This window comes from Gopherus evgoodei, chromosome 10 (assembly GCF_007399415.2).
Source record: "Gopherus evgoodei ecotype Sinaloan lineage chromosome 10, rGopEvg1_v1.p, whole genome shotgun sequence".
NCBI classification, from domain to species: domain Eukaryota; kingdom Metazoa; phylum Chordata; order Testudines; family Testudinidae; genus Gopherus; species Gopherus evgoodei.
Window position 1 is genome coordinate 62,804,370 of NC_044331.1, and position 19,291 is coordinate 62,823,660.

General features: G+C 36.7%; 1 protein-coding gene across 13 annotated transcripts in view; it reads left to right on the forward strand.

Moving 5' to 3' along the window:
• CLEC16A (C-type lectin domain containing 16A) overlaps positions 1–19,291 on the forward strand; it is a 182,096-nt gene that overhangs the window by 11,125 nt on the left and 151,680 nt on the right. For 10 of the 13 annotated variants that reach the window (XM_030577251.1, XM_030577252.1, XM_030577255.1 and 7 more), the window contains exons 2-9: positions 2,972–3,100; positions 4,469–4,602; positions 6,129–6,277; positions 8,134–8,239; positions 10,183–10,188; positions 10,566–10,689; positions 11,646–11,820; positions 13,409–13,462. In XM_030577251.1, the coding sequence (XP_030433111.1) occupies positions 2,972–3,100; positions 4,469–4,602; positions 6,129–6,277; positions 8,134–8,239; positions 10,183–10,188; positions 10,566–10,689; positions 11,646–11,820; positions 13,409–13,462 (877 nt within the window). Of the gene's footprint in view, positions 1–2,971; positions 3,101–4,468; positions 4,671–6,128; positions 6,278–8,133; positions 8,240–10,182; positions 10,189–10,565; positions 10,690–11,645; positions 11,821–13,408; positions 13,463–19,291 lie in introns of those variants that run through there. The other 3 variants (XM_030577253.1, XM_030577264.1, XM_030577262.1) reach the window with 2 other exon arrangements.

Genomic DNA, 19,291 nt, shown 5'->3' on the forward strand with positions numbered 1-19,291 from the left:
GGTAATTCACCTCCTTGAGGTGGTAGCGAGGTCATCAGAAGGTTAGAGGGGTTAGCTATGCTGATCTATGTCTCTTGGGAGTGTGGATTTGTCATACCCCTTAAAGAAGTAGCTATGGAAATATGAGTTCCCAGTGTAGACCGGTCCTCACCTGGTCATCACTTAATTTTATACTTTTGTTAACCTAAGCAACAATGAGTTTTCCAGTAAAATTCACCAGACAAACAACTGGGAAACCTGTAATCAGTTTCCAGGAATATAAAGCCCTATTCACAATGGCATTATGTTAAAACGTCTTCAAATATAGTTTTTTGCAATTTGTCACATTGTGTACTAAACAAAATTTAGTTTTTGGTAATCCTTTGGGAAACCGCGCAGAAATGCTTTGCAATGTATAGTGTCTTGGGGGCAAAGTTGAGTAAAATCTTACGACTGCTTCTACTATTTACTTTGACCAGCATTGCATTATTGGACTTATTCTCTCCTCCCCTCCCCCAATCTTTTGAAATTTAATTTAGTTAATTTCTAGTAAATACAGCCACTTACAGATTCATTTCTCTGTTACATGTGATAGTTCAGGTTCATGGTTACTTCAAATAAACAGAGCTGAATATATATAAAATATTGCACAGTTGATAGTTACCTCTGAACTAACCCTCTCTCTTCCCCCCTCCCACCCCAAGGGGAACTAACATTTGCTATCATCACACTGTTCTCTCTGCTTGTAACACCCCTTCTCCTACTCTGTCTGGGCCTTGTCTATTTAGACTGTAAGCTTCTAGAGGCAGGGACTGTTTATTACTGTGCCAAGCATAATGGTATATATTCTTGGGGATGATCCTTAGGCATGCTATGATAAACATAGTTAACTGAGTAAGTATGTATATTTTAACATTGGATCATACTAAATTTCAGTTTTCCTCATTTGGATTCCCTCCAAGTACTTACCTGGGAGGACAGATTGAATCTTGCAAAGCTGTGTCCTAATAACAGACAACATAATTGATTTTAAATGGTATACAACAGAACTGAGGTTGAAGAGAATAGTTTCCACTGTAATTTTACCTGCAAAATGTATTAATTACTTTCAAACTTTCCTTTTCTTATCATGACTTGACAGCTGTAGTTTGGCAGGGCTTTTGAGCTGGGCATATTTTGAAACTCTTGGATCCTGTGCTGAAAAGTGTGTTCTGGTCTACACTAGGAGGTAGACAATGTTCTGCATCATTTAAAATACACACCCATTTTCAGCAGTGTTTAAATTTCCTAATGTAGACACAGCTCACAATGTGAGGGTGACTCAGCATAAAATATGCTGTTTTCCTGCAAGATAGTTGGGAGTAAAAAGGTCAGATAGGCTCATATGTGAGCTAGAGTAGGGATCAGCAACGTCTGGCCCGCGGCCCACCACAGTAAGCACCCTGACGGGACGGGACGGTTTGTTTACCTACTGTGTCCGCAGGTTTGGCTGATCACGGCTCCCACTGGCCATGGTTCGCTGCTCCAGGCCAATGGAGGCCACAGGAAGCGGCGTGGGCCGAGGAATGTGCTAGCTGCCGCTTCCTGGTGCTCCCATTGGCTTGGAGCGGTGAACCGTGGCCAGTGGGAGCCGCAAACAGCCGAACCTGGGGGTGTGGCAGGTAAACAAACTGGCCCTGCCCGCCAAGGGGCTTACCCTGGTGAGCCGTGTGTCAGAGGTTGTCGATCCCTTAGCTAGAGTATTACATGTGGGTCTCCTTGTCTAAATGAACATTTTAGTTCATGGCAAGCTTGGGGTATGATTCTACTTTGCACTAGTATTCCAAGAGCTAACGGTTTGTTTGTGTGGACCCTGCTGATATACATTAACAGTTTATAAATGGAGTTTGCTGTAGTCCTCTTTGAGACAGGGCTAGGGCCTGCTCTACACTGAAAAGTTTAGTTAACATAACTCTGGCACTTAAAGGTGTGAAAATATATAAATATACTTACAAGTCTGAAAAAAGTGTGGCTTAACTCTTTTATAACTACATAATGCTTATCAGGCTTTCAAACATAATTTCCCTAACACAGTGGTCCTCAACATGGTGCCTGCAACGCTTCTTGGCATTTCTGCAGCTGGTCGTCTGGCACCTGCCATACTGAAAGGTTGGGGACCACTGCCCTAACATAACTTACGTTGTGCTTTTCTTCTATTTTCACATATTTACCCAAGTAAGATGAGATTGGTACTACAGCTGTGTACAGGCACTCATGTTGTTTCATATCTGTCCTGGTTAAGACATTTGGAGTTTTCAGCCATAAAATCTAGCCCTTCCGTTCAGACTGAGCCTTGGACCCACCTCCTCTCAAAGTAGTGTTTTAAATACACATGGTCCAAGTCTCGGTAACTCAGCTCCACCCCAGGTGGATTGAAGACATCCCTAACTGGCATCAACAATTAAGAATTCAAACAAAGATGCATTCCATGCAGCAATTCCATGGTTGTAATGATGCAGTATGTATTTCAGCTAACTCTACATACAACCTTCTAGAATTAACCTTCCAGGGTATTTTCAGCTCTCCTTGCACTCCGTAACTGTATTTACCCACTTCGCTTTCTCTTCTGTCCCTTTTCCCATGCTATTTTTACCCACTTAAGAAACCCAACAAATTACGAGAACAAATATAGAGGGTAAATAGTCAACATGATCACATTGTTTTAATAATCCTTTTTATTATGTATATGGCATTTGTCGTCATTCTAGGAAGTTAGTTTGCCTCTCACTGTTGCTTATTCATTGCTCCACTCTACCTCCAATATCATTTTTAAAATAAACAGAAGCAATTACATCGGGGGGGAGGGGAGGAGAATCAAGTTTCTTTCCTTGGATATAGTACTAATTGTGGGAAAATATTTTCATAGAGAACATTTGAAAATGATTGTGAAAATCGCAACCCAACATTATTAAACACAGCCATAGTAACTAATTACATGTTTCTCCTCTTTTAGGTATATGTATCATGTTTTGACCAAAAATACCACAGTAACGGATCACAACCGCAATCTGTTAGTGGAGACTATTCGTTCTATAACTGAGATCCTTATATGGGGAGATCAGAATGACAGCTCCGTGTTTGAGTAAGTGCTTTACATCTTTTTTTTTTTTTTAAATTACTAACAAATTAAATGAAAATTGTTGATCAGCTGATATGGGAGGGGTTGGGATTTGTAGATGGAGTATTATCTGAGATGAATTGTGAAGCTTGCACTATGGTTCCTACCAAATGTGCACTAGTTATAATTCAGCTGTCCATAGAGGTTAGCTTCTCTACAGTGAGAGTCATCAGTTACTTGAAGTAAGTTTCTTAATTTATACTTGAACAAACTGTTCTTGGTAGAGTTCCTAAACACACACTTTTTTGTAGAGGGGGAAGGGGAATTGCATACAGAGATGATGGCACATGGTTGATGCTCTTAAGGCAGCTTTACAAAGGTGTGCGTACGTATAGCTGTTCTTACTAGAAAGATCAGGCCGGCTTTAGGCACCACGGGGCCCGATTTGAAGGAGCTGCTGCGGAGGAAGGTCCCTCTGCTGAAATGCCGCCAAAGACAGTGGCAACGATTGAGCTGCCAGCGACGACTGAGCTGCCACCGAAGTCTCGGCACTGTCGGCTGCCAGTGCCTTTGGTGGCATTTCGGCAGAGGGACCCTTCTCTGCGGCAGTGATTGAGCTGCCGCCGAAGACAGTGGCAGGACTTCAGCAGCAGCTCCTTCGGGACGTTGCGGGGCCCGATTCCAGGGAATCGGCTGAATCGGGCTAAAGCCTGCCCTGAGAGATGTAACAGATGAATCCTCAGTAGGATGAGAGATTATGTTAGAGGAAACAATAAATAATTATTTTTAAAAATTCTGACAAACTCAAAGCTGCTTCATTGTACCATTTTGATGTTCATATGCCCTAGTAAGCTTTGGCAGCAAATACAGTATAGCAACCTTTTTTAAGGTCTGCAGAGCATTATCAGGTGTATCGAGTCTAAACGTCATAACAGACCTTTCTTTCTGATTTTTTCCTCCCTCCTCAATAACAACAAAATACAATAGAAGCTGACACTTTCAGTGTTTTTTTTATTGTTTTTAAAGCTCTAGCAAATTCTAGTGTAATATTTCCAGTCAAAGACCCTTTCCCACAAAACTGCTTTCATGAGTTTGTAGGGTGAGGAAGCCTACTTTTCTGTTCAGTTGGACATTACATATCTGACTAGCCCTTAGATATTTATCCCTTTTGTTTATTAGTTAGTTAATTTGAATGTGCTTCAGATGTCCTGGTTAGTTTAATTTTTGACAGAGAGGCACTCTTTAGGGTTAAATGAATGCAATATTACAAAGCTATACAATATGAAAGTTGTCAAACTTTTATAAAATAATAAGCTCACCAGTCAAACCAAGAGTTCATCTTTTTTAAAAAATAATGAATGAATCAGTAATGCTTTTACATTTATCTTCTAGCTTTTTCTTAGAGAAGAACATGTTTGTTTTCTTCTTGAACATCCTACGTCAGAAATCTGGTCGTTATGTATGTGTACAGCTGCTGCAGACCTTGAACATCCTCTTTGAAAATATTAGTCACGAGACATCACTCTGTAAGGATGCATTCCTTATTAAACATTTAGTTCTCATTATTAAACAAATCAAAGCTTCAGCACACCGTGTAAGCGTGCTTTTCATTTTATTAACTTTAAAAGCTAACGTGCAAGAACATTTTTAGGAATCAAGTCATCTAACTAGCTCTGTGAGATCATTAATTTATTTTTTAATTAAACAGCATTGGATATCTAATGCAAACTCCATTCTAAAATGGTTCGTCATAAGTTTCCACTGGTACAAAAACCTTTGAGTTGTACTGTTGAAAGCAAATAGTAAAAAATTTGGAATGATTTAATATGTGGTCTTTTTAAAGGGGTTCTTTAAAATAACCTAGGCACAAAATAAGAAATGTGACCATTGCATTGAGTATGTTCTAGATTATAAATCTTATACTCAAATGAGGAATTTAAAAGCTAACAACTGTAGAAAATCACTGGTTAATTAGGGTCTCAAATGTATTTACTTAATTGTCTCAGAACTAGCAATGGAAGCATGCACTTGTTAACAAAGCCTTTTGCTGTAGCTGTTCTGTGATCAGAGGGGTTGGCATCCAAACAAAATACCATGTTAATTTTAAGGTCCTTTGGAAACATATGAAGGGAGAAAAAAATAAATTCTTGCTAAATAAGAGAAACAAAATTGGCGAGGAGAGAGTCCATGCATAAACTTTTGAGGTAAATAATATGGAGGGAAAAATGCTATTTTAAATAAATACTTGATTTGTAATGCCTAAGATTTGATTACTAGCTACAGCATGCTTACAGAAGAAACATAATGCAGACAAGTGTGTTTTGTTCTCATTATAATCCTATCTTTGAGAGCCAAGCCTTTTGCAAGACGTTAATGAATATGACTTCTATGTGTTACTGCTAATTGAAGTAGTCATTTGCATTGTTAAACTTAAAATAGGGGTATTTAGTTGTCAAATGTAGACTTGATTACTGCTAGGTTGCGCTTACAAAACACTTTTTCATTGTCAGGCACTATATATATAATATAAAAAACATAAAACTAGGCTTGGAAGGATTAGATTTGTATTGCTAAGTGTCGGTAAACATTGATTTTAATGTCCCCCCCCCCCAAAAACAAACAAACAAAAACCCATTTCCATTGCTGGTAATCAACATTTGTGGAGGCAAAATAAGAAAAATGCTGCTTGAGAACTTAGAGTTTAGATTTAAGGGTATCTACTTCATGTGTTTTGACACATGATGTCGACAATTTGTGTTTCAGTGGTTATGAAATGTTAACTTTTTAATCTCAGGGTCTACTGTCATTAAATTTGTCTAATTCCTCTCCGCCATCCTCCATAGTGTGAAAATTTAAATGGATTAAAAACAAAAAATGCTTAACCTATATGTTTTCACGACTATGAAAATTTAAAATGATAAAAAAATTCAAAAATAAACCTTAATATTATTCATCAATTATAAAGAAATATTAAATTCTATGAAGCCTACATAAAACTTATTTGATGATGATTTTCCTTTGTGGTGATTTGTGATATGGTTTTATATTTCAGATTATTTGCTCTCTAATAACTATGTAAATTCTATCATTGTCCACAAATTTGACTTTTCTGATGAGGAGATCATGGCATATTATATCTCATTTCTGAAAACACTTTCCCTGAAACTCAACAATCACACTGTACACTTTTTCTACAATGAGGTAAGTGGCTTGAAGAATTTACAGTAAAAAGCCTTACTAACTACGATATATACAGAAGTGAGTTTAAGGCCAAAACTTTGGTGGATCCCAGATAGACTTCTTTCACTCATGAGCCTTAGCACTTCTCTATCTCAACTCAAGCTTCTTCTGAGGACTGCCCCTGCCCCATTGTCTTGCAGTTTAAAATGACTTATATTGTAGTAACAATGTGCCCAAGTAAGAATCTCAGAATCAGGTTTTGTGTGTTGTAGCAAGTGTGTGGGGAAATCTTTTTGTGCTATGAAATGTCTGTCTCGTGTATTTCCCACTCTTCATACTGGTCTTAATTAAATTATTAACAGATGTTAAAAGCTTTATACTGTTTGCACAGGCTATAATTAGAGTGCAATGTCTTATTTCTGTAATAAAATCTAGATTCCCACTGTTAACTGCATTAGCATATAATATCTTCACACACTATTAGTGTGTATCATTTAAAAAAAAATAGTGAAGGTGAGATTTTAGATGTGCAGTTTTTCAGCAAAGTCCACAAATACACAGCAAAGTATTCATTGGTAGTCCAAAACTGATTAACAGTAGAGGATAACCTCATCTAATCCCAGCCCACAACCAGCTGTCTTGATTCAGTACTACCACCTCTGAAATGAAGGCCTGGTCTACACTTAAACATAGATATAGGGCTCCAGGGGAAACATAAAAAACACACCCCTCAATGTAGTAGCTCTGCCAACCTGACCTCTAGCGTAGGCACGATTAGGTTGACTGAAAAATGTTTCTGTCAACGTAGCTGCCATTGCTTGGGAAGGTGAAGTTCTATTACCGTAGCGTGAGTTTACACTACGGTGGCATTCGCTTTGGAGCTGGAGCTGTGCCACTGTGGTGCCCATAGTGTAGACATTTCCTAAGTATAAATACACTGCAACACGGATGGCAGAAGCTAATGTTCTTAGTGATTCTGTCAGTGTCTTGCCTTTTTGTAATAACATCAAACTAAAATAGTTTGCTTTTTAAATCACCACTTTAAAAAATTAAAAAGCTTCTAAAATATTGCATAGTGAGACCTCCATTTAAAAGAATTTAATATAATCAAATTGAAGTGCAAAAGAATATCTAAATTTACAGAAATTTCAGTCATTGGCATTTTGCATGGGTATATTAAAACTACTTCATGTATTTTAGTCAGTAAATATTTGTTTTGGACTAAGTCAACTGCTATATTTGAATTATAAATGCCCACAGAACTTGGCATTGCAACATAACTTCAAACTTAAGTTAATTCAGAATTCTGATGTTTCAAATGTAGTGCTTACTCATAGAACCTAGAGTTTTGTCTATTTACTACAGTACTTTATTCAATTGTAAGCCTGTTATCTTAAAGCCCTAATTCCGCATTTGAATCCATGCAGACAGATCCCAAATGAAGTCAGTGGGGATCAGTGTGGTCAAAAAGACCCACCTGTTTTGGTGCAGTTGCAGGTCTAAGAGGTGATCTTTTCACAAAACCTTAGTCTTATTTTTCTCTCTATCCACGTAATAGTTATTGCCAGAAGAGGGCATCAAAGCTCTTTAAAAAGTACAGAGATGATGATGTGTGAAGTATATGAAACTTTAGTTAATACGTGCTTCCTGTAATAAACTCATATACCTGCAAACTAATGGGTGTTTGAAACTCAGATTTTGTTTTAAAAAGGATTGATTGACTACATCTGCACGCATTTATAGTACCATGTGATAGATTAGATTTTTTTTTTTCTGCCTTGTTACCTTAGTAGGGTAACTTTTTTCATGCAAAATCCTAAGAAAGTATTGAATGTTTGACAGGATAGAACATAATGCCTGCTGTATTTTTATTTCAGCACACTAATGATTTTGCCTTGTATACGGAGGCCATTAAATTTTTTAACCACCCAGAGAGCATGGTCAGAATTGCTGTCAGGACTATAACTTTAAATGTCTACAAAGGTAAGTTTAGTGCATCAGAAGACTAGTACGCCTAATACTTTGTGTAACTAAAGTTAAATGTTAACAATTACAAACAATGCATATTTACCAGGCATAGATTCTAATTTATGCAAGGCTGAATTAATTGTAAGCATGTTACTTAACATGCATGTGTTAACAAACATATATGTGTTAAATATAGGTTTTTTAAAAATCTTTACAAAAGACAACTCTAAAGCCAAAGTGTTTACACAATACTGTGTGTGATTGTAAACACCAGTATATTTTCCTTGATGAAGAAAAGGGCGCCAACACAATATAAAGAAAACGAGTACTTGTGGCATCTTAGAGGCTAACAATTTTATTTGAGCATAAGGGCTGTAGCCCACGAAAGCTTTTGCTCAAATAAATTTGTTAGCCTCTAAGGTGCCACAAGTACTCCTGTTCTTTTTGTGGTTACAGACTAACACTGCTGATACTCTGAAACACAATATAAAATACACAAGGAAATTCATGTCAACTGCCAGTAGAGGTCCTAATCTGTCCATTTTAAAAAGTATTAGTTTCTTGTTAAGGATATCAGTCTCTTGACATATTGAACATTTATAATAAGGGAAAGAGTAATTTGTGTAGCAGAAATCAACATATATATTTCCTTAATTTTTTTGGATTATGACTGCAATTCTGGAATTTGGTAGTCCACTCATCAGTGGAGGAAAAACTATTGATGTACCATAAGTTCTTTGTGCAAGCAAGTATATATAATTTGCACCCTATTATAGAAACAATTTGTTTTGTATAGTTGTGTGTAAATTCATTTACATAGCCTGGAGGCAGAAATGTAATCCTAGTCTGGAGTGCTCTGCATGGTGATGTGCATTCCTATGGGGGTTTTTATCCTGCAGTTGCCTTTTTAATTTTTGATTTCAATTTTTAAACTGCTTTTTGCATTACAGATTTAAGAGGAATTTAATATTGAATTGGAAATAAACTGTCATAACTTGCAAAACTTGCTATAAATCAATGGATGTTGTAGTTGTGCATGGGCTGAAAAATGACTAGTCAAAAATTACTATTTTTCTAGTGAACTTTGAGGTACAAAGTAAACACCACAATGCTTTTTACCTCATAGTGACATTTTTCTCACAGACTTCACTTTCAACAACTTACTGTTTTAAGCTGTAAAGTATATAGCTACATAATAAAATGATTGGATAGTTTTAGCTCTCAGCAGTATATAAGAAAGGTATAGAGTGTAATTGATTGCTAGAATTTGCCTATTACTGGATGTAGACAAGCTAATGGAGGAAGTAAAATGTCAAATGTGACATTAAAGTAACTGTAGTTATTGATTACAAAACATAAGGCTGGGGAAAATTCTACTCCATGTTTTAAAAGCTGCGTGTTTGATCTGTATTGAGTAAGGAAATTCTCTGTGGATGCTAAGTGTCAACATTTACATGATAACCCTGAAAGCATTTTTGCTTTAGATGCTTTACAGCTGTGTTGGTGTCTGGACACTGAGTACGAAGTGTGGCCCTTTCTGGTGTTCAGCAAGCAAAATCCATGCAATGTTTTCTCTACTTCTAACACCCAACCTTCTGTGTATGAGCCATTTATTACGAAAACAGTGAAGTATAATGCACTTCATACTTTGTGTACATTTACTAAATAAAAAGGAAAGTTTTATGATGTTCTTGCCTAGAGTTTAAGTTGAATGTTGGAGAGTTATGGGTGTTGAATTTGAAAAACACAACTATCAAACATGCAGGTTTCATAATTTTCTCACTATCCATTTGTAAATGTTCTGATCTAACACCTTCTAACCTGTATCTTTTAGTTTAGATGCTTCCTGCTTTAGCTCTTTAACCCTTTTGGAGGATGTCTCACCATCCCAGTTCCTAATCCTGTTGTCTTTTTTTTCCTCCTTCCTTCACTGATGATTCCTGTGTTCCTTAATGCAGTGTCATGTAAGTCTATTAACAAGTTTGGCTTTCAGCATTATTGCTTTATACTTACACTTTGTCTTTTAAAAAAGAAAACTCACTTGAGTAGAGTGTGGTTTTCTGAACTACAATAAATTTACTCACTATCCTGAGATCAATGTAAAAATAACCCTAGTATTTTAACAGGCTAATTTAACCTTTCAAGAGTTGTCCTGTGAAACTTTAAAAGACATCTATTTCATGGATAAGATAAACCCATACAGGTGTGGGTGTGTGTGAGTTTAAAAAAAAAACAAAAAACTAGCATGTAATGAAAATTCAGAATGGTAAGTTGATTGTATGTTTTTTTTTTTTTAAAAACATTTATCTTTTGGAAACTTCTTTTTTTAACTTCTCTTCAGTGGACAACCAGCCTATGTTGCACTACATTCGAGATAAAACTGCTGTCCCCTACTTCTCCAACCTTGTTTGGTTTATTGGGAGCCATGTGATAGAACTGGATAACTGTGTGCAGACTGATGAAGAGTAAGCTTCTACAACTATTTCTTTTTGCCAGGTGCACTGAAAACCTTTTAAGTTAATGTTTCAAGAAATGATCCTACCAAGTCTGTAATTCTTACAAGATCGTGTTAGAAATCATTGCAGGAGGATATTGTCAAATCATTTATAAATTTTAACATTCCTGTAAATAAATGATTTGTTGGGAGACATTACTCCTCATCCCAGTTGGTTTGAAGTATATAGTCTTGACTTTATTAATGAACTACATTGTTATGCAGAAACTATATAGGACTGTTTGCATAACAATAAGGCTAAAAGCACAGACTCTTTAGATATCTGTAATCGCATTCAGAAAGCTGGACATTAGGATAGTTTTCTGGAAAGTATAATTAGAAAAATAGTCTTTTCAAGTTTATTCAGTAGTTAATTATCTAAACACCTTTGCCATCAATATAACTGGCAGATGTCACTTGTATAGAACCTCTTATTTTGTCAGCTGCAGAATTTGTGCTGTGTTGCTCATGGTCACCACATTGGATTTGCTCTGAGTATATATGGTCAGTTTTTTAAAGCTTTACTTGGGTTAGAACAGTACAGAAGAAATATAAGTAGTTTTACTGGCTTTAAGATAAAAATGTTTAAATAGTCTTTTGTAATAGAAAACAAAATTGTAATATTTCCTTTCATGACTGGCTTCTAAAAAGGCATGTACAAATTGGCAGCTGAGATTTTTATGCTTCTCCAGAAAACGGAAATCTTGTACTCATCGCTGTGGATGTTGTATTGTGAAACTAAAATGACAACACTCCTTCAATTGCTTCATTTTGATTGTCAGATCTCTAAGGTTACAGGAGGTAACTTGGATGTCTGCATTAGTCAGTCTGCATGAAGTAAGACAGAAAAAAGATGCAGATACATTATCTTACTGAATTCTGATTGTTCTTCTACCTTAGCTATGTCTAAATCTTTGTCTCTTTCAGGCACAGAAATAGAGGCAAACTGAGTGATTTGGTAGCAGAACATTTGGATCATTTACATTATCTTAATGATATCCTTATCATTAATTGTGAATTCTTAAATGATGTGCTCACAGACCACCTACTTAATAGGCTGTTTCTGCCTCTCTATGTGTATTCATTAGTAAATCAAGATAAGGTAAGGAATAGCTTGCATGATTTAGTGATTAGTTAAGTCTTAATAATTAATGATTTCCACTCAGTATTTACAATAATTTGTGCAGTAAGTGTATCCCATAAGCAGAATTAATATCATCTACGTTTAAGTACTTTACAAGAAAAACAGTTTAAATAATTCAGGTCTTTGTTCTTCTTAAATTAAAAGATGACTGATCGGGAGATGCTGTTTTAGGTATATATGAACCTAGGTAAAGACTCGCGTACATTGGCCCACGTAGTTGTTAACAGTTGTTTAGCATTTAAAGTTAGCAGTAGGGACAGAAACAGTAAATTCAGGTCTGGGCCTGGATTTCTCTGAAATATGTTTTAAAAGGCCAGTATAATTGTATCAGATTACTTTTTTAAAAAAGTAATCTTTAAGATTGAAAACAGGATCCCTGTTACTTACATATAAAATTGTCAAATCCATGCACCTTGCCTCTAGTCTGATTTTTTTAATTTCAGTGGTTTTTTTTTTTAAAAAACATGTCACTGATTAAAAGGAGCAGAATCAGACTTGCCACCTACTGTATGGAACAGATGAAAAGTTTGCTTAAATTCCATCTAATCCAGGTTCTTATATTGTGCCTATCTCTGTGGTAATTGCATGTCTTGTGATCCTCTTGTATTTTTTTATCCTTGTCATAATTGTGTGACATCTCTGAAGATTTATCATACTTTGCATTTCTGTGGAGCCTGCCATCAAAGATCTTTATGTTTTTAATGTTAATTAATTTAACCTGTCATATCCCCTTCTGGGTTAAGTAATTAAATTCATTTTATACAGTGAGTTAGTGGTAGAGGTAGGTATAGACCAGATTTTATGACTTTCAGTCTTGTGCTTCAGCCATGTTCCCTTCCATGTCTTATAATGCAAAAATATGCAAATATCTCTAGTGACTTAAAACAATATGCTTCAGACAAAAGAGACTGTAAATATTGTAAATAGTTCTCTTTTCTGTGGTGTTAGTGGTTCTTTCAGAAATCAGTTTATTCTAATTTTAATGGAGATTTTAAAGTATTGTCATTCTGTGAGCATTTATTGTGTTCTGATTATGGAGAGAAAATGCCTGTGAAGCCAGAATTACCCAGTTGAATCCAACAACTGAATGTCAACAACTCCAGTAAACTTTTATTGGTCTTATTTAATTCTGTGGAAAACATTGTAAGAGCCTCCTTTTAGTAATTTATTTCATAAGTACCATCTGGTAAGGATATGCTGGAGGGATAAAAATGTACTTCTCACTTAAGCATCTGGTAAAAATAAATATTAAGGGAAACTTTGCCTTCAAAAACAATGTGCAGTCATATTTTCAAGTGTGATGTAAATGAAAAATGCATTCTTCTGAGATCCTTTTCCAAAGAAATGGAAAGTCACTGGAAAATGTCAGCATATTCCTTGGAGCTTAGTAGCATTGGGGGAAGTAGGGGAGGTAGAGCACATGAAAAAATCAAGTGTTTATACTTACATTCTTCTGTTTAAAAAAATGTTGGCCTTTCTTCTATTTAATGGTGTAATTACCTTAGTTTTCTGTAATTAACTGGGCATTTTTTTCTTTCTTCCGTAGGGTGGGGAGCGTCCAAAAATAAGTCTGCAAGTTTCTCTCTATCTTCTCTCACAAGTATGTCACATTTCAGTGTGGTGTTTGTAATGGTCTCAGTAATTTCATTACAAATTGTGTGGTTTAGGGGGCTATTTTTCAGTTATACATCTGAAGAGAATTGTGCTCAGTTTGAGGTGCAGTGTGTACCTTTAAGGGACACATATATTTATTTTTTAAATTATTAGCTCACTGGTCATCACATGGGCCAGCTACTACTCTTTTTACTTACTAGTACCTTTCCTTGGAGGTTCTCAGAATACTTTACAAACATTACCTAATTAAATCTTTAGAACACCAGTTATTTTGAGATGTTTGTGACAATCCTTTAACTTACCAGTTTAATGCAGCAACCTCTTTAGTGAAATGCAGCAGCTATTAAACATTGCATAACAGCTTTGTACAACAAGTTACGATTGTAATGAAGAATACAGTATTCAACTGCAACTACAGGCAGAATACAGCATTCCAAATTTCAGTTTGACTAGGACATACAGAAATTAGGGATTTGAATCTTACTCTTGTGCAAAATGTTGTGGGATCTTTAATTACAAGTAGAGAGTGCCTTGTTTTATGTCTCGTGAAACGTGATCAGCTTTCTTGTATTTACAAAAATAAAAATTGAATGGCTGAATACTGAGCAGATGCTATAACTTCTAACAATTGAAAATGCCATTATGGATTGCACACATCTTAGTTAGGTAATTTTACAATAGATCAGAGTGCCACCATAAACTTCTTTTCTTTTAAATTGGGATTTTTCTTAAGTGAATGGTGAAATAGATAGTTAAATAAAAGTTCTTGAAAATGCCAGATGCTCATTTTTGTTCTTTGGATTATTTCTGTTTTACCCTAGAGATTGAGAAAAGCTTATTCTGTCAGCTAAATATTAGCCTACCTGCATACTTCATGTACATGCTCAATATATTTACATTCTTAAATATATATTTACATTTAGGTCAAAATATATTATTGACTTGATTTCTTCTAGAAGTGATAATATTTTTAAAATGACTTTTTTTTAAATCTATGAATTCTTAAATCAGATTTATTATAAGTGGGAGTATCCTCCCAGGTTGATTTCTTTATGACGATTTGTAGGCATTGTAAAAACCAGTTTCCACCTGTTTTATTGCCTCAGGGAAGGAAACACTGCAGTGCTGCTAAGTTTCTGTTTCCCACATCATTTTCAATTTGAGTTAGGTTTAGTGACCTCAGAAATGAAACCTTATAGTAGCAATCACTTGAAACTAAGGGAATCAGTCTTAAGTCACTAAATGCCTCTTGAGATGCTTTGAGCCCTCTAATCTCTCATGTAAATGAGAGCATTGAGAAGTACTCGGCATTAGAGAGAGTCAATAATTTTTCAGTTCACTAACCATTCTGGAAAACATTGGGTTTAAAAAAAACCAAGTGAAATTTGACAAATTTCATTTTGGGGTGAACTAAATGTCTTGAATAATAATTGGTCAGAGATAGGGTATATGAACTGAGAATGACTCTAGCCCAGTGGTTAGGGTATGTGTCTGGAAGATTCCTAGATTCTAGGACTGGAAGGGACCTCAAGAGGTCATCGAGTCCAGTTCCCTGCCCTCATGGCAGGACCAAATACTGTCTAGACCGGGGTCGGCAACCTTTCAGAAGTGGTGTGCCGAGTCTTCATTTATTCACTCTAATTTAAGGTTTCGTGTGCCAGTCATACATTTTAACGTTTAGAAGGTCTTTCTATAAGTCTATAATATATAATTAAACTATTGTATGTAAAGGAAATAAGTTTTTTTTAAAATGTTTAAGAAGCTTCATTTAAAATCAAATTAAAATGCAGAGCCCCCCAGACTGGTGTCCAGGCCCCGGCAGTGTGAATGCCACTGAAAATCAGCTTGCATGCCACCTTCGGCAAGCGTACCATAGGTTGCCTACCCCTGGTCTAGATCATCCCTGATAGACATTTATCTAACCTATTCTTCAATATCTCCAGAGATGGAGATTCCACAACCTCCCTAGGCAATTTATTCCAATGTTTAACCACCCTGACAGTTAGGAATTTTTTCCTAATGTCCAACCTAAGCCTCCCTTGCTGCAGATTAAGCCCACTGCTTCTTGTTCTATCCTTAGAGGCTAAGATGTACAAGCTTTCTTCCTCCTCCTTATGATACCCTTTTAGCTATCCGAAAACTGCTATCATGTCCCCTCTGTCTGTCTTCTCTTTTTTCCAAACTAAACAAACCGAATTCTTTCAGTCTTCCTTCATAGGTCATGTTCTCTAGACCTTTAATCATTCTTGTTGCTCTTCTCTGGACCCTCTCCAATTTCTCCATTTTTTTTGAAATGCGGTGCCCAGAACTGGACACAATACTGCAGTTGAGGCCTAACCAGCGCAGAGTAGAGTGGAAGAATGACTTCTCGTGTTTTGCTCACAACATACCTGTTAATGCATCCCAGAATCATGTTTCCTTTTTTTTGCAACAGCATCACACTGTTGACTCCTATTTAGCTTATGGTCCACTATAACCTCTAGATCCCTTTCTGCCGTACTCCTTCCTAGACAGTTTCTTCCCATTCTGTATGTGTGAAACTGATTGTTCCTTCCTAAGTGGAGCACTTTGCATTTATCTTTATTAAACTTCATCTTGTTTATCTCAGACCATTTCTCCAATTTATCCAGATAATTTTGAATTATGACCCTATCTTCCAAAGCAGTTGCAATCCCTCCCAGTTTGGTATCATTTGCACACTTAATAAGCGTACTTTCTATGCCAATATCTAAGTCATTGATGAAGATATTGAACAGAGCCGGTCCCAAAAGAGCCGATCCCTGTTATACCTTGTTATACCTTTCCAGCAGGATTGGGAACCATTAATAACTACTATCTGAGTATGGTTATCCAGCCAGTTATGCACCCACCTTATAGTAGCCCCATCTAAGTTGTATTTGCCTAGTTTATTGATAAGAATATCATGTGAGACCGTATCAAATGCCTTACTAAAGTCTAGGTATACCACATCCACCGCCTCTCCCTTATCCACAAGTTTCGTTATCCTATCAAAGAAAGCTATCGGTTTGGTTTGACATGATTTGTTCTTTACAGATCCATCCTGGCTATTCTCATCACCTTACCACCTTCCAAGTGTTTGCAGATCATTTCCTTAATTGCTTGCTCCATTATCTTCCCTGGCACAGAAGTTAAATTAACTGGTCTGTAGTTTCCTGGGTTGTTTTTATTTTCCTTTTTATAGATGACACTATATTTGCCCTTTTCCAGTCTTCTGGAATCTCTCCTGTCTCCTATGATTTTCCAAAGATAATAGCTAGAGGCTCAGATACCTCCTCTATTAGCTCCTTGAGTATTCTAGGATGCATTTCATCAGGCCCTGGTGACTTGGAGGCATCTAACTTTTCCAAGTGATTTTTAACTTGTTCTTTTTTTATTTTATCTTCTAAACCTATGCCCTTCCCATTAGCATTCACTATGTTAGGCATTCCTTTAGACTTCTTGGTGAAGACTGAAACAAATAAGTCGTTAAGCATCTCTGCCATTTCCAAGTTTCCTGTTACTGTTTCTCCCTCCTCACTGAGCAATGGGCCTACCCTGTCCTTGGTCTTCCTCTTGTTTCTAATGTATTGATAAAAAGTCTTCTTGTTTCCCTTTATTCCTGTAGCTAGCTTGAGGTCATTTTGTCTCTTTGCCTTTCTAATCTTACTCCTGCATTCCTGTGGTGTTTGCCTATATTCATCCTTTGTAATTGTCCTAGTTTCCATTTTTTATGAGACTCCTTTTTTTTATTTTTTAGATCCTGCAAGATCTCGTGGTTAAGCCAAGGTGGTCTTTTGCCACATTTTCTATCCTTCCTACCCAGCGGAATAGCTTGCTCTGGGGCCCTTAATAGCGTCCCTTTGAAAAATTGCCAACTCTCCTCAGTTGTTTTTTTCCTTAGTCTTGATTCCCATGGGACCTTACCTATCAGCTCTCTGAGCTTACCAAAATCCTGCCTTCCTGAAATCCATTGTCTGTATTTTGCTGTACTCCCTTATACGCTTCCTTTGAATTGTGAACTCTGATTTCATGATCACTTTCTCCCAATGCTGCCTTCCACTTTCAAATTCTCAACGATGGGAGATCCAAATTCATGTCCCTGCTCTGCATCAGGCGAGAGGAGGGCGGGGGAGGTGTTAACCTGGGTGTCCAACATTCCAGGTAACCACTTTAACTACTTAACTGAAGGTAATAAAGGAGGCACTGAGTCTTCTAGCCATTTTGTGACTGGCACCTAAGCCCTCTTGTGAATCTGGCCCAAACAATTTGTGCCAAATTTGCAATAGTTTTCGGTTGACTGAAACTATAGTTCTCCGGGAATGAATTATTTATCCAAAAAAGTCACCCAGCTTTGCTCAGCAGCTCATTGGGCCTATTTCATCATATCTGGGGCTTATCTACTCTTAAAATGCTACAGTGGCACAGCTGCTCTGCTGCAGCGCTTTAGTGTAGACGCTACCTTCGTCGACAGGAGGGATTTCTTTTAAATCATTGAGAATCAAATGTGCGTATCTAGGGGCAGAACATTATTCATAATTTTGAATAGTATATTTCCACATTGATATCAAGATGCTGAATAGTTAATGCAGCAAAACTCTTCCTTTATGGTTCTACTATATTGCATATCGTTAGTATCGTCTCAGTCTTGTGCTACAACTTGGTCCATCTGACATGAGTATAAATTGTAAAATGCAATCAGTGTTTGTTTTATTCTCTCATTGTGATAGTATCTGTCAGTACAAATTCAGGATTATAGGAACTACTCACATGAGAAAACCGCTTCCCAACCTATACCTCCTCAATCACCATTAAGTTCTTAATTAATATCTTGATGATCCGTAGTGAAGCGAAGACTTGATGAAGGATTCCTGAAATAGATCTCTATAGGTCAATAAATAGCTCCTCTGACAAAGTGGAAGCTAGAGAGCCAGGTTCCTTCACTGAAATAATCTCGTTTTGAAGAGTACACATTAAGTAACTGTTTAGAAAAACCACTTTAGTGATTTCTGCCATCAGTGTTGCATACACAGAGATGGCCACTGGCATACCAGATACTCTATATAATGAACAGCTTTGTAAATTAGAACCAACAACTTGAATTGCATCCAGCAGCAGATGGGAAGCCACTGCTGTTCCCAAAGCACAGTTGTAATATAGTTTTATGCCAGGGCATTCCTGTGAGCGGGCAGGCCACTGCCTTACGTTTCTGATTTACTTCTAAAGGGTACCTCAAGGTTAATCTTTGAGACCGTATTGCTATGAAATTCTGAAGGGGATTTATATGGGTTCTAGCCCATCACTGCAAAATAAGAAGTCAAAGGTTCCCCCTTGCCTGATAATATCACGTTCTGTAAGCAGATATGTTCAAACAGTGAAGACACGGTGCTGGTTTAGTGACTCAAACTGTTTTTGTCTCGTTCACCTAGCACCTAACTACGAATTTATTTTAGGTTTTTCCGCAGTACCTATCATAATACTGTCCAAGTGTTTAAATGTTAAAAACATTGGAACCTTATTCTTACATTACACTGAGCTTGTTCCAGCATAATATAGAATCATAAAACTAGACCATTCATTGTCTAACCTGCTCTTAAACATCTCCAGTGATGGAGACTCCACAACCTTTCTAGGAAATTTATTCCTTTGCTTAACCACCCTGACAGTTAGGAAGGTTTTTCCTAATGTCTAACCTAAACCTCCCTTGCTGCAATTTAAGCCCATTGCTTCTTGTCCTATCCTTAGAGGTTAAGAAGAACATTTTTCTTCCTCTTCCATGTAACAACCTTTTACAGTCTTGAAAACTGTTATGTCCCCT